General features: G+C 47.9%; 1 protein-coding gene across 1 annotated transcript in view; it reads right to left on the bottom strand.

Moving 5' to 3' along the window:
* Positions 1-269: 269 nt before the first annotated feature.
* Positions 270-12,652, bottom strand: part of LY86 (lymphocyte antigen 86) — a 59,265-nt gene continuing 46,882 nt past the window's right edge. The window contains exons 4-5 of the mRNA XM_059399388.1: positions 4,602-4,654; positions 270-616 (exon numbers count right to left, since the gene is read on the bottom strand). Coding sequence (XP_059255371.1) covers positions 533-616; positions 4,602-4,654 — 137 coding nt within the window. The 3' untranslated portion in view covers positions 270-532. The remainder of the gene's footprint in view (positions 617-4,601; positions 4,655-12,652) is intronic.

Here is a 12,652-nt window from a genome sequence, read left to right as displayed (position 1 = left end):
TCTTTGAGAGAGTGGATGAGAAGGGAGAGGGTCAGAGGGAGGAGCAGACTCCCCACCGAGCAGGAAACCCAATGCAGGACTCAATCCCGGGACTCTGGGATCATGACCTGAGCCGAGGGCAGTTGCTTCACCAACAGAGCCACCTAGGTGCCCAGCCTTCTCAATCTCTTAGAACTCCTTATGTTTCGCCAGCACCTGGCACTTTGTCTGGAGGAGATCACCTTGTAACTACGGCATTGCACTGAGACTTTGAACAGACCACGAGGAACCACAGTGGACCAGCTTTCTTTATTTGGGGTCACAGGGGAAATACTCCTAAGGAGCTGGGGAGGAGGGCAGACCCACAGGATAACATCGTGACTACCAGGAGGTGACCTAGAAGCATGTAGGCACGTGGAGTCTGAGGATGTCTGGTCCGGGGGCTAGAACCTGTGCCTGCCTCTCTGTCGTCGACTGGTTTTTCTTCAGAGCAGGTCCAACTTCAGTGGCTTGCCGTTTCCAGCAGACACACCATGCCCCAAGTTTCAGCTGCTCAGGAAGAAATGACGGTGGCATTGGCGCAGGCCACCGTGGAACGGTCTCCATTATACAGTTCCAGCAAAACCTGGTATTCTCCCTGGAAGGGACGCAGGGAAAGCATGAGATGTGTGACTCGCAAAGCAATCCATCATTCCACCGGTGGTCAGCAAGCACCTCCTAGGAGCCAGCTCTGGTTTAGACACTGGGGATAAAGTAGAACCAGGCAAACCAAACTCACTTCGAGGCACTTACGGGCTCCCTGGGACAGACAGACCATGTCCCCGATGCTTCACTATGGGCGCTCTGCCTATGCCGGTGTTGGGGACAGAACACAGGCAGGGAAGGGGAGAGGCAGCGGTACTGGGCCGGGCAGGGCAGGGTGGGGGTGGGCTAGTGCTGGTGGGCAGTTTTAGGCAGGGTGGTTCAAGCAGGTTGAGCTGCAAAGGGGATCAATGGGTAAAGACCCGCAGAAGGGGGGGCACCCCTGCTGCTCAGAGGGCTGGCACTCTGTGTGTGAGGAACAAAGAGGACCCCCACGGAACTGCTGGGAGAGGGAAGCACGGGAGGAGAGCGAGGTCATGAGACAGGGATGGTCTCGCGGGCCATAGTGAGGATGCTGGCTCCTACTCTGACAGGGACACGGGTCATGAGAGCACTTCTCCCGGGGACTGGCCTGATCACAATTGTAGGGTAATAGGATCCTTCCGGCCGCCCACAGAGCCTGTAGGGGCAGAGAGTGGAAGCCCTTAAAACCAGGTGGGAGTCTACCCAAGCTGGAGCGGATGCAGAGATGAGGAAAGGAATCTAGACTGGATTCTGGACAGATTTTGAAGAAAGAGCCCATAATGCTTTACCGGGAAAACTCATGCAGGTGGCAGAGAAAGAGAGGGGCAGAGGGTGACGCCAAAGATCCTGGTCTGAGCCACTGGAACGATCAAGTGCCATTTGCTGAGACAGAGAAGGCCTCTCGGGGATCAAAATTCAACTGCACGAAACCAGAATGCTCTATGAGAGGAAGTATGGCCACATTTTAGGGCTCTTTTCTGGCAATGACACTCCACAGAGGACTCTCTTCGTCCGTCGTTAGTGGTTGGGCTGAATGTGAAATTGAGCCCGTGTGTCTGTTCAGTGCCAAAGTCCCACCCCAGGCCCCAGAGGCCACGTAGTGGGGACATGTCTGTAGGTTCACCAGTCCGGAAAGAGATGCTCTGGGCCATGGGAGGTGCTGGTAAGCAGGGCAAAGGGCCCAAAAGGGAAGGTTCCCAAGAGGTTCCTGGCACATCTTTGAAGTGCCCGTCGCCCAAAGAAGAAAAGGGGTTTAATCTGTATACGGCCGGAGGGAAGGAATAAATCAGAACACTGGATGGAGGTTGCAGGAGAGGCAGTTTTTCTTGGAGAAGAACAACTTTCTAGCAATTAGCAGAGGTCCAGGAGCGAGCGGGTTCCCCAACAGTGGAAGCTGCGTTTGCCAGGGCCAGGCTGTTCTCTGGATGGCGGCTGAGGCGAGAGGGCTGCTTGGAGCGTCCCTTAGGGCGCTGTTCCGCTTGAGCATCTATGACAGCATAGGCTCCCGTGAGGTTGCCCGCTCAGATATGAGCAGCTGTGATTTCAGAAGCAGCACAGGGATTTAACCGAAGCAGTATGGAAGTTAGAGAACTCAGTAGGAGTCAAGAGCAGTTCAGACGTGCACCTGCTCGTGTCCCCTTCGCCATCACCTTACGTTTCGTGTCCATGTGCCTTCAAGCGCGCACACACTCCCCAATTCGAAAAGCAAATGAATTTTTCAATATAGCCTTATAAAGCCTAAGAAAAGATGTATTTGCAGGAAGGTTTCTAGATCATGACTCCCATACTTACATTCTGTACGCGCACACATACCTACCTATGTACAAGATACGCAGACTCTGGTTTAGAATGCAAGATTTGGGCAACTGTGCTCACCTGCAGGAAAGTGGAGGGACATACTAGGAGGACGGGGGGGAATAGACTAGGGACAAGGGACAGAGAGCAGCAGACTCTTCACTGTTGAGGAGAGCTCTGCATGCGTGGGTCAGGAATCTACAGTCGTATCCTTGGCGTTGAGGCAGATTAGGCTCTACCTACAAGTGATTGTCCACACATTTTAGAAGCCCAAAGGATCTCTAAATTCTAATTCAGAAAACAGCAGTCATAGAGATGCAGGGCTCTGGGCAGGACTTCAGTCCCTGGGCCAAGGGACTGGCTGTGTTAAAAAGAAAGTGACACCAAGACACTGCTGAGCAAGATTGACTGCTGAGTGGAAAAGTTTCCAGCCAAGCAAGGATGGAATTAGCACAGAGCCCTTCTCTGGGGGATTTGGTGGGAGGAGGGGATCCGGGGCAGGTCTTTTAAAACCAGAAGGCTTCATACTGTCTCTGTCCCATATTAGGAAGCAAAGTTTCTGAGTCTTGCTGGCTGGCTGTCCGCCAAGGAAGCTGGGCTGGCTGCAGCTGGTTCTCAGCCAGCGTGGGAGCTCCTGTTGAGATTAAGGCGGGCGGCGGCCTCTCCAGCATACGTGACAGGTTGCATGTGTCCCACTTGGGTTCTGTCCCCTGTCAGTTTTGGCTAGCTGTCAGCAGGTTGGGTGCAGTCAGGGCTGGCTAGGTTTCTGCTTCCGAACCCTAAACCTCAAAAGGGGAAGAGGACCGATGCATCCTTAAGCAATCATGCCTACAGCGGGGACACCTGAGCCTGGGTTGGCCCTTCCACTGGGCAACATCTCGGAGCACCATCATTGGTTGAAGAATGCAGGTCCTGCCCTCACCCAAGTGTCCTAGGGGAAAGCAGTAAAACTGCTTTTACATCTCTGCCAGATTTTCTTTCAAATGGATTCTGTGCCTTTAAGAAGTTCTTTTCCCTCCTATTTCATAGCAACTCCTAAAGAGCACTGTTTTTATTTTAAGCCAATAATGCAAGATGAAAACCAATTGTTGGCAAATTTCAAGTCAATCTCCCATGGAAGGGGGGATGAGAAGATTCGGAAGGAAAATAGGGAAGGAAAAAGAATTCCAAAAAATAAAGATTTCAAGAAAAAAACTAGCTGGGAGAATTTTGGTCCTACATTCTAGAAGGTAAGGAAGTTTGCAAGACTTTCATATTTTTTTTTACTGAAAGGTCTGCAGAGAAGATTGGAGAACCCTGGAGGGGAAGGGGAAGCTGGAAACTTCCCATCTGCAAGAGCAACACTAGAGAATGTTCTAGACAGAAAGGATTGCACCTGAGGAACTCAGAGGCTGTAAACAAAAAGGAAACACACACACACACACACACACAAGAAATGAAACAAAGTTAAACAAATTCATTATGCAGAAGGAGAACCTTTCCCAGAGTCAGGAACTGTTTTTTGTTTTTTGTTTTTTTGTTTTGTTTTGTTTTTTAAACTGAGAGGAAGAAGTTGAAACAGAAAACACAGTTAATACATCTTTGTGATTCCTTTTATGATAGCCCATGAGATTGTCTCAGGAGTAGCATATTGCAAATGTATTGCTTATGTCACAGGTGCTTAAATTCAGCCATTTAAGAAAGTCACATTATTTTGCCTAAAAAGGAGTTAGTGGAAAACTCTACTCTTAGCTATGAGACTTGCCGGTGAATGGTCCGGGTGGGGACATTTTATTCACCTGTGGCAGCCACGAGTAATAATGTAAGGCCGGAATCTGAGAGCCTATAAGCCGTCATGGTTGTTTGCATGTTTCTTCTTTTCTCTGCACAGCCAGCCTCACTGACATGCCGCACCCCAGCGACTTTAGACCATGCAGTCCCTGAAGACACAGGCGATCCTGCAGGATAGAACATGGGTGTCCCTCTCCGCGGGAGCTGTCTGCCCAGAGGATCCCCAAGGGTCCATCAGAACATAAAATGTTAAATACCAAAATGGCGAAATCAGTGTTTAAATGTTTGTAAGTGCCCAGGAGGAGGTAACAGCTTTTTTGAAGAAGGGTTTTCTTAGTGATGGCCAGTGGAAACCATTTAAATTTAATTCTGTCCTCCACCTCCTCCTCCTCTAAGAAACTACTCAATATAAAAATTAAGTAACAGAGCAGAACAGAAAACCAAGACCTTACCGGGAGAATTTCAAATCCAGGATTATTGATGGGGCCAGCATAGTATATCTGCTCTGAAACATACACAAAACAAACATAATGTTACTCGATCATATTAAACAAAAATGATTTGCTCGTATTATCTGTGCTCACTGTGCACTAGGGATCCAGTGATGGAGAAGAAGGTCTCTGTCCACACAGCTGCTCATATTCTGAAGAGGTCACTGATGGCATGTAAATCACTAAATAAGGCAGTACCTGGGTTGTAGAAAGTGCTAGAAGACATGCTGGCTGTGTGAAAGGCAGATGGTGTGATGGTTAAGAGGCCCGGCTGCAGCTGGGCTGTGTGGGGTTCAGTCCTGAGACCGCGTGGGATAGTCATTACCTCTTTAGGCTCAGTTTCCTTTTTCAGGATGGGTACAATAATGACAATAACAGTGTCCGCTTCCTGGAGCTCTGAGGATTCAAATAATCAACGCAAAGTGCTAATAACAATGTCTGGAAAGCACTCAACTAGTAATTTGCTAAAATATCAAACGAGGAAATGCCATGTTTGGTTGGATGGCTGGCCAGGGAAGGCATCTCTAAGGATATGATATTTGAGCTAAGCCCTGAGGAGGGAATGAGGCAACGTTCTGTAGCTCTGATACAAGAATGGGAAGGGTAGATGGTTAGGCAGTCTTAGTGAGCAAGAATGATAAGGAGAGAAAGTCCAGGCTGTTGGGAATAGACTTCTAAGAAGAGGTCAAGGAAGCTAGGAAGGGTAAGGAAGTCAATGAAGGTGCTGTAGAAACAGTGGTAGAGTCAGCTGAATGGAGTTTCCATCATTGCTATGAAGAAGGTCCTAGAATGTGCTGGAAGGACATGGTAAAGCCAGAGGGCAGATGTCTTGACACTGAGATTTCGGAAGTGGTGCGTTAGCTCGTGATGACAACACATAGAATTGATGTGGGAGTCAGTGGTCGAGGTGGAATGATGGAAAACATTAGTGGAGGTCAAGCTGCTGGGACGTTATGGTGGTGGGTGGGCAATTCATGTCAATATTGAATATCGAAACCATGCCCAGTTCCTCATAGGGATTACTGCTGTCTCTCTGACCCAACGGCTCTCCCAACCCCAGCCCCCTCCCCATCCCCCACCCCAGCCCCACGCATTTCACACAGTATAAGCACAATATTTAAGAGCACAGCCTCTGGGGTCAGATTGTTCTGGGCTTGATTTTTGGCTTTTCTTATTATTAGTCTGCAAGTCACCGATCTTTTTGTGCCTCAGTTTCCTCAACAGGAAATGAGGTGGGGATTATAATAATATTCACCTTACAGAGTTGTCATGAACATCCCATGAGTTAACACAAGTAGAACTCTTTCCATAGCACCTGGCCCATGGTAAGCAGTCAGTGAGTGTTTGCCATTACTACTTTAACCAGTCCACACCATGGGCATCCGCCCAGTGCAGACCAGGCACTATGCCTGGTGCTCAATACAACAGTACATGAGAATATTATGTGAGCCATTTGAATCATTGGCTTCCCAGAACTGTACTTATTTGTTTATAGGCTGTTTCCTTCAGTAGCCTATGCCTTCTTGTTTGCATGACTCTCAGTACGTTGCAAAGTCTAACACACAGGAGGGTGTAAAATAGGGTTGTTAGAGAAGTTGTTGAATGAGCAGATCCAGAGTCAGGACGTGGGTTTGCCAACCAACTTCATTCTTGCTCCTGTTACTGTGATCCTCTCCTTGATGGAAAGCTCTGGGCCTGGGCTCTGCTGACACAGGACACTGGATTAGGGAATGAGCCATCAGAGCAGCCAATCCGGTGGCAAGAATGGAGGGATGGTGGAGGACAATGGAGTTGAATAAATGCTTACTGGTTTACTGATGGCATAAGGTACTGAGCTCTTTTAATGGCCCAGTGACTTCCTGCCTCACATAGCCTCTGATGCCTAATCACTGTTCAGGAAACATTTCGAGACTGACTAAACTCTCTCCATGAAAAGGGGCTTTGGGCCAGGGACAGCATGGTTGGTGCGTGAGCAGCTGCCCGCATGGAATCATATCAGGAGAGTAAGGGTAACCCTTTTTGAAAAAGGCTTCTCCAGGGAATCTGAACCTGAACTTCTACCAGAAGACCCATTCTTAGCATAACCTTTGGCTTCTGTTAAGTGCTCATGCACCCAACATATCCATCCCTCCTTTCCGTGGTCAGTTTCTTGTACCTTGCAAGGATACTGTGCAAACATGTTGGGTGCCAGATGGACAAAATTCCTATTTCATTACACTAAATGAGCCATTTATTCATCTTTTAAAAGATTTTTATTTATTTATTTATTTATTTATTTATTTATTTGACAGAGAAAGAGAAAGAGAGAGAACGAGCACAAGTAGGGGGAGAGGCAAGCTGAGGGAGAGGGAGAAGCAGCGTTCAGCTGAGCAAGGAGCCCAATTCAGGACTGGATCCTGGGATCCTGGGATCGTGACCTGAGCTGAAGGCAGATGCTTAACTGGCTGAGCCACCCAGGTGCCCCTGATCTACTTATATTTGAAAGGAAATATATATTTGGTTGTGGATATAAGCAAAAGTTTAATTGGAAACTACTTCTCTGTATGGTGTGGTTTTAGAAATAGAGATGTTGAAATTCTGGATTTCATCCTTAAGAATCTTCCAGTGTAACTGGGAAAGATACAATGACGAGCTCCACAGAAAGTTAACGGTGTGAGAAGTGAGAGTTATATGCGGGTGGTGATTCTGACAAGTGCAGACCGTTCAGAGGGAGCTGCCTGAGATTCAGTTGTAGTGCTGGCATTCAAGGGCATAGCGTTCACGTTATAATCTATGTGAGTGGTGCCCCCTGCAGTTGTGCTATGCAGTAGCCCAGCTACTCGTACAACATTCCTTTTTAGGAAATTCTCTCTTCCCCAGTGGATGTTCTCTGACCAAAGCCAGAGCAGTCTGAGCAAGAAGACAAAGAAGAGACCCAGGGCCAATCTATTCTGGCAAGAGATGATTTGTTTTACTCCGGCTCACCAGCATCCGGGGCTGGTCGCTTTCTGCCTGGTGTTGCAGCCTTTGCTCTCCTTCTGTGACTCCGAGATAGCCTTCCAGAAAATCCCTTTGCTTTTATTGGCAGGAACGGATTTCTGCTGCTCACAACGCAAGGACTGTGAATGCTATGGGCATGAATCAGTCCAGATCACTCACACTGACCCTTAAAGTATGGGACACGGGAACAGGACCAGAACCCAAGAACAGGGAGTGAGGATGTCTGTGCACGTCCGGCCTGGCTGGGTTCCCTCGGACACATTTTACCCCTGCTGTATGCTTCTACTGATTGTTCTCAGGTGGCACAGGGCAAATGGGTTGGCCTTGGAGACAGACAGAACTGACTTTAGGATGCAGCTCTCCTATTGGCCAGCTCAGTGTCCGTCCTGCCTGTTAATTTCTACACTTGCAAGATGGAAATGGGAATTTCTCCCCTGCAGTGTATTGGGTGGACCAGAGAACTGTATGTAAACTTGCTGAGAAGAGTGAGATCCCCAGGAAGGCTAGAGCCTTTACTTATTAGTTGTGTTATTACCCACTGGATGAGAAGAAAGGAAACGTCATCAAGACTTACTTGGATGCTGAGAAACACATCAAGCCTAGGTTTGGGAACCTTTCGGCAGAGGCAACAGCTCGTAAGATCTGTTCGCGTCTTTTGTTTTAAAAATATGGGTGAGGACTGCTCTTTGAAGAATCACATTAGAATGATATCTATTATCCTGTTATGCTAATTTTCTGCTCCAAGGTTTTCGAGTGTGTGTTTCACATGCTTATATCCACAACCAAATTGGGCTGGGAGGTTTTCATGAACTCTGTCTCTCATACTTTACAGTTTCATTTGGAGCTTTTGGGGGGTCCATGAAGTTTTTGAGAATGACTGCAGGTAGCTCATGAAACTGTCTTTTTTTTTTTTTTTTTTTTAAATCTAATGAAACAACACCTAAAATTAAATTCTCGCCCCTTCCATTCTTAGATCCTCCCCGATTCTGAGATTCCTTTAATTAACATTCTCACACTGCAGGACTATAAAAAGAGCCCCAGTATATCTGTACCCACTCCTTCCTTTCCTCCATTTGAAATCTTTATCAGTTTTCGGGGCTGTGGATTACAGAAACCCATCTCACCGGTTCGGAACACATGAAGTCATTTCTGCAAATTGGCTTTGTTTTTGACCCAGATCTTCGTGTGGTTGGCACATAGTGTCTTTTTCAGAAAGGAAATAGATTTTTAAATTGTGGAAACAAAAGGTCCCAAAGGGTTTTGGATTCAATGGGCACAAGGTTCTGGGCTGCCCCCTGCTCTACAGCCTTTAGTCCTCTGCAGGCAGCACGGAGGCCCGCTGGAAACGCTCCCTGAACATGTGGATTCTGTGGGATGCATTCTCCTCATTTCCTAGCCCTTCCTGGTATCTTCCTGCAATTGCCTCCAGTCTTCCAAATTTATTACCTAAATGTCATCAATACTGAAGCACCAGGAGGATGCTTGACAAAATGTAAAAATACTTGAGTTGTAATTTGTCATAAATAGGGCAATTAGTATATTCAGAGCAAAGATTTTAAAAAACATCATTTATTTATTTACTCCAGGTTCAAGTCTTTTTCCTACCAGCCAGGCCCAGTGGAAGGGAATTTTGGGGGGAGCTGTGCTCGACTAGGAGGACACAGGCTTCAGCCTGCCTTGCAGTGAGTGGGGGCACCTCAGGAGCTGAGGAGGCCCCTGTGGCGGGGCGGGGGGGCTCCTGTGGGTAGTGGTCCCAGAGCAAAGAGGGAGGCGGGAGACTGTTCCAAGCAGACTAGGAGCCTTGTCCCTGGAGCGAGAGGGAACGAACACATTACTTCATCTTAGTAAGCTCTAAATATAATCTTCCCTCTTCTCCCTGCCTCTGGGCATTTCCTTTAAGACACTCAAGTCTGGCAGATGGCTAAGACCCGGGCGCTGCTCCTCATCTCCTCCCAGATTTTAGCTCTGCTTTTTTTCAGTCTCTGACCCTGCAGGGTGTAAAAATGCTTTCTGGTCCCACAGGGCGCTGAACTAGCTGCTGTTCAGGGCTCTCGTTTAAATTCATAATACGCTTGCATGCCTGGGGACTTGGAGTGTCCCCTGCCTCTGGAAGGTGGGGGTGGGGTGGCGACTGTGGCTGTAGACAGATTCCTCGTGGACCTGAAAGCCTTGAGGTTTCAACGGATGGGGTCCAGGCGGTGTGGGCGGGTAGCTCCAGGCCCAGTTTTCATTTTTTATGTTTTATGTTAATTAATTAGTTAATTAATTAATTAATTAATTTGGTGTGCTGACTTTGTCAGCCTCTTGATCTCCTAGGCCATTTTGCCTTTTATTCCCCAGAATCTGTGCCTTCTTTATGTCTTTTTTTTTCCCTTAAATTTAATAAGATTATTTATTTATTTATTTGAAAGAGAGAAAGAGAATGAGAGAGAGAGAGAATGAGACTATGAGAAGCGGGAGGGTCAGAGGGGAATCAGACTCCCTGCCAAGCAGGGAGCCCAATGTGGGACCCGATCCTGCGACTCCAGGATCATTACCTGAGCTGAAGTCAGTCACTTAACCAACTGAGCCACCGGGTGCCCATGTGCTTTCTTTATGTCTTTGCTGAGGGTGGCCACCAGAGGACTTCAGTGTGGTAAGCACGCCTGTATCACCTCAGAAGTGATCTGAGTGTCCATGTGCAGTTGCACAGGCTGCCAGCCGAGGGCCTGAGTGGGAGCCCAAATCCAGCTCCTGCTCCATGGGCCCAGGCTCTGCAGCCTGGTCTGGGCTGGGTCCCACCCGCAGATCCTTCTGCTGTCCTGGCCACTCCCCTAACCAGTTTTGAAATCAGGGCAGCCTAGGTAGCATCAGCCATGCCTCTGACATTGTCCCGGGTCAAGAGCCTGGCACCTCTCCATACTTTCCCTCTGTACAACGGCCTGCATAGGACAACCACAAGGGCATTATCCTCTGCAAGCTCTCAACCCAGGAGGACTGGAATCTGGGGATAAATTCCACAACCTCCCCAACCTCCGAGGGACAATCCTGACAAGCACCCTGCAGTTGCCCAAGGATCCCAGTGGGGCTGAGCCCTGGTTCCCATCCCAGTAATCAGTTGCCCATTTATCCTTTCCTGGCTTTTCCTCCTGCCCTGAATCCCCCGAGCACCTCGCACATGGCTGCTTTCTGGCATTGCTTCCTAGTAACTCCCCAGCCCCGAGTCCCTGTCTCTGGCTTTGCGGGGGAGCCCCAAACCAACAACGTCTCCTGGCAGAAGGTGAACTTTTTCCTAATTCGTACCATATGAGCTAGTGATGGCCTCAGAAAGCTGGCTGTTGATATATTTGGGCCTGTGATGTGGGAGCCACCAGCCTAGAAGCTAAATCCGAGCAGCCTCAAAGCTGCTCTCTGACTTCCACACGGAAGAGCAGGAGGAAGAAGGAATGTTCCGGATCGTCCCTGAGAAGGCTCAGACCCTCACACTTTGGAGAAGGCAGGAGTTGAGAGAGAGGGACAAGGAGGTGAAGACCATGCTGGGTGGGCAGGTGGGGGGTGTGGCTGAGAAGGAGCTGGCAATCTCGGGAAAGAGGGAGCAGAGGGAGGGGGAGAGGTGCACACTGGCCTCTCGGTTTCTAGTGTCTTCATTCGGTTGCATGGACTCTTACTGGCCCTAAGCAGCAGGCAACTTTGGCCCAATGTGGTGTAACCTGTAATAAGTGAAGTGTGTTCTATAAACTGATTTGAGGCTTTGAGATTCCTGGACCTATCAGATGACCCTTTAACTGGGAGAATTTTTCCTGTCACTACTGGGAGCTCAGTCGTTAGAAAATGTTCATTTTTTTTTTTTTTTTTAAGATTTTATTATTTATTTATTTGACAGAGATCGCAAGTAGGCAGAGAGGCAGGCAGAGAGAGAGGAAGGGAAGCAGGTTCCCTGCTGAGCAGAGAGCCCGATGCGGGGCTCGATCCCAATACCCTGGGATCATGACCTGAACCGAAAGCAGAGGCTTTAACCCACTGAGCCACCCAGGCGCCCCAGAAAATGTTCAGTTTTATTTCCAAACCTATCTTGAGATGTCCATCATGCTGCTGGTTCCCTTTGGTCAGTTCTAGGCATCTTAGCTCTGGTGCTTTCAAAATTGTAACTGTACTTTGCAGCTCATAAGTATCTGATTAGAGTTTGGATTACTACAGTTTAGCTTTGTCTGTACTACTTTGATATCTCTCTTTCTTTCTTTTTTTCTTTTTTTACTTCAGTATCTTTCACTGTTCATTCAAACGGGTTTATGAGAGCTTTGTTTTGGCCTTTTACTACTAGAGAAACTTAATGTTATTTACAACTCAAATGCATTCACTGTGTCCTTGCAATGGATCATTTTTAAAACTACAAAGCGAGAATCTTCCCAGGGCTTCCTTGTTCATGGTACTTCTTGCACTTCTCTGGTGATTCAAAGAGACCTTTGTTATCCTTATTCTTTTTTCCCCCAATCACATGCCTGCTTCCTCTTAATAATAAATAATTAATAATAAACTCTTACAAGGGACTCATTTCTATCTCACCCTCTTTCTCTGCTGGCATGATTCCAGTCATGGAACTGACTTCCAACCAAATAGCTTTCTTTATGAGTAGGGTCCATGGCAGGTGGAAGTTTTATGGGGTCTCAGACAAGGTGACAATAATGGCCCAACAAGGCCAACCGTTTCTGAGCAGTGATTATTTATTTGACATACAGAGATCACAATAGGCAGAAAGGCAGGCAGAGAGAGAGGAGGAAGGAGGCACCCCGCCGAGCAGAGAGCCCGATGTTGGGCTCAGTACCACAACTCTGGGATCATGACCTGAGCCAAAGGCAGAGGCTTTAACCCAATGAGCCACCCAGGTGCCCCATGATCCCTTAACAGAGAACTTGTATCTCTGCTCCGGTAAATGAGTGACCGTGCCATCTGTGAAGTTCTCCAAATGGTTTGACTTCTGTGAGGGCATTTTCATTGAAAACATAGAGTTTGGGTTCTCCTTGGATTATGCACAATCAGTTGGCCTTTTTAGGTGG

The sequence above is a fragment of the Mustela nigripes genome, chromosome 5, assembly GCF_022355385.1.
Source record: "Mustela nigripes isolate SB6536 chromosome 5, MUSNIG.SB6536, whole genome shotgun sequence".
Classification (NCBI taxonomy): domain Eukaryota; kingdom Metazoa; phylum Chordata; class Mammalia; order Carnivora; family Mustelidae; genus Mustela; species Mustela nigripes.
The sequence above is the reverse complement of the archived record's forward strand: the minus strand, read 5'-3'. Positions and strand labels throughout refer to the sequence as shown.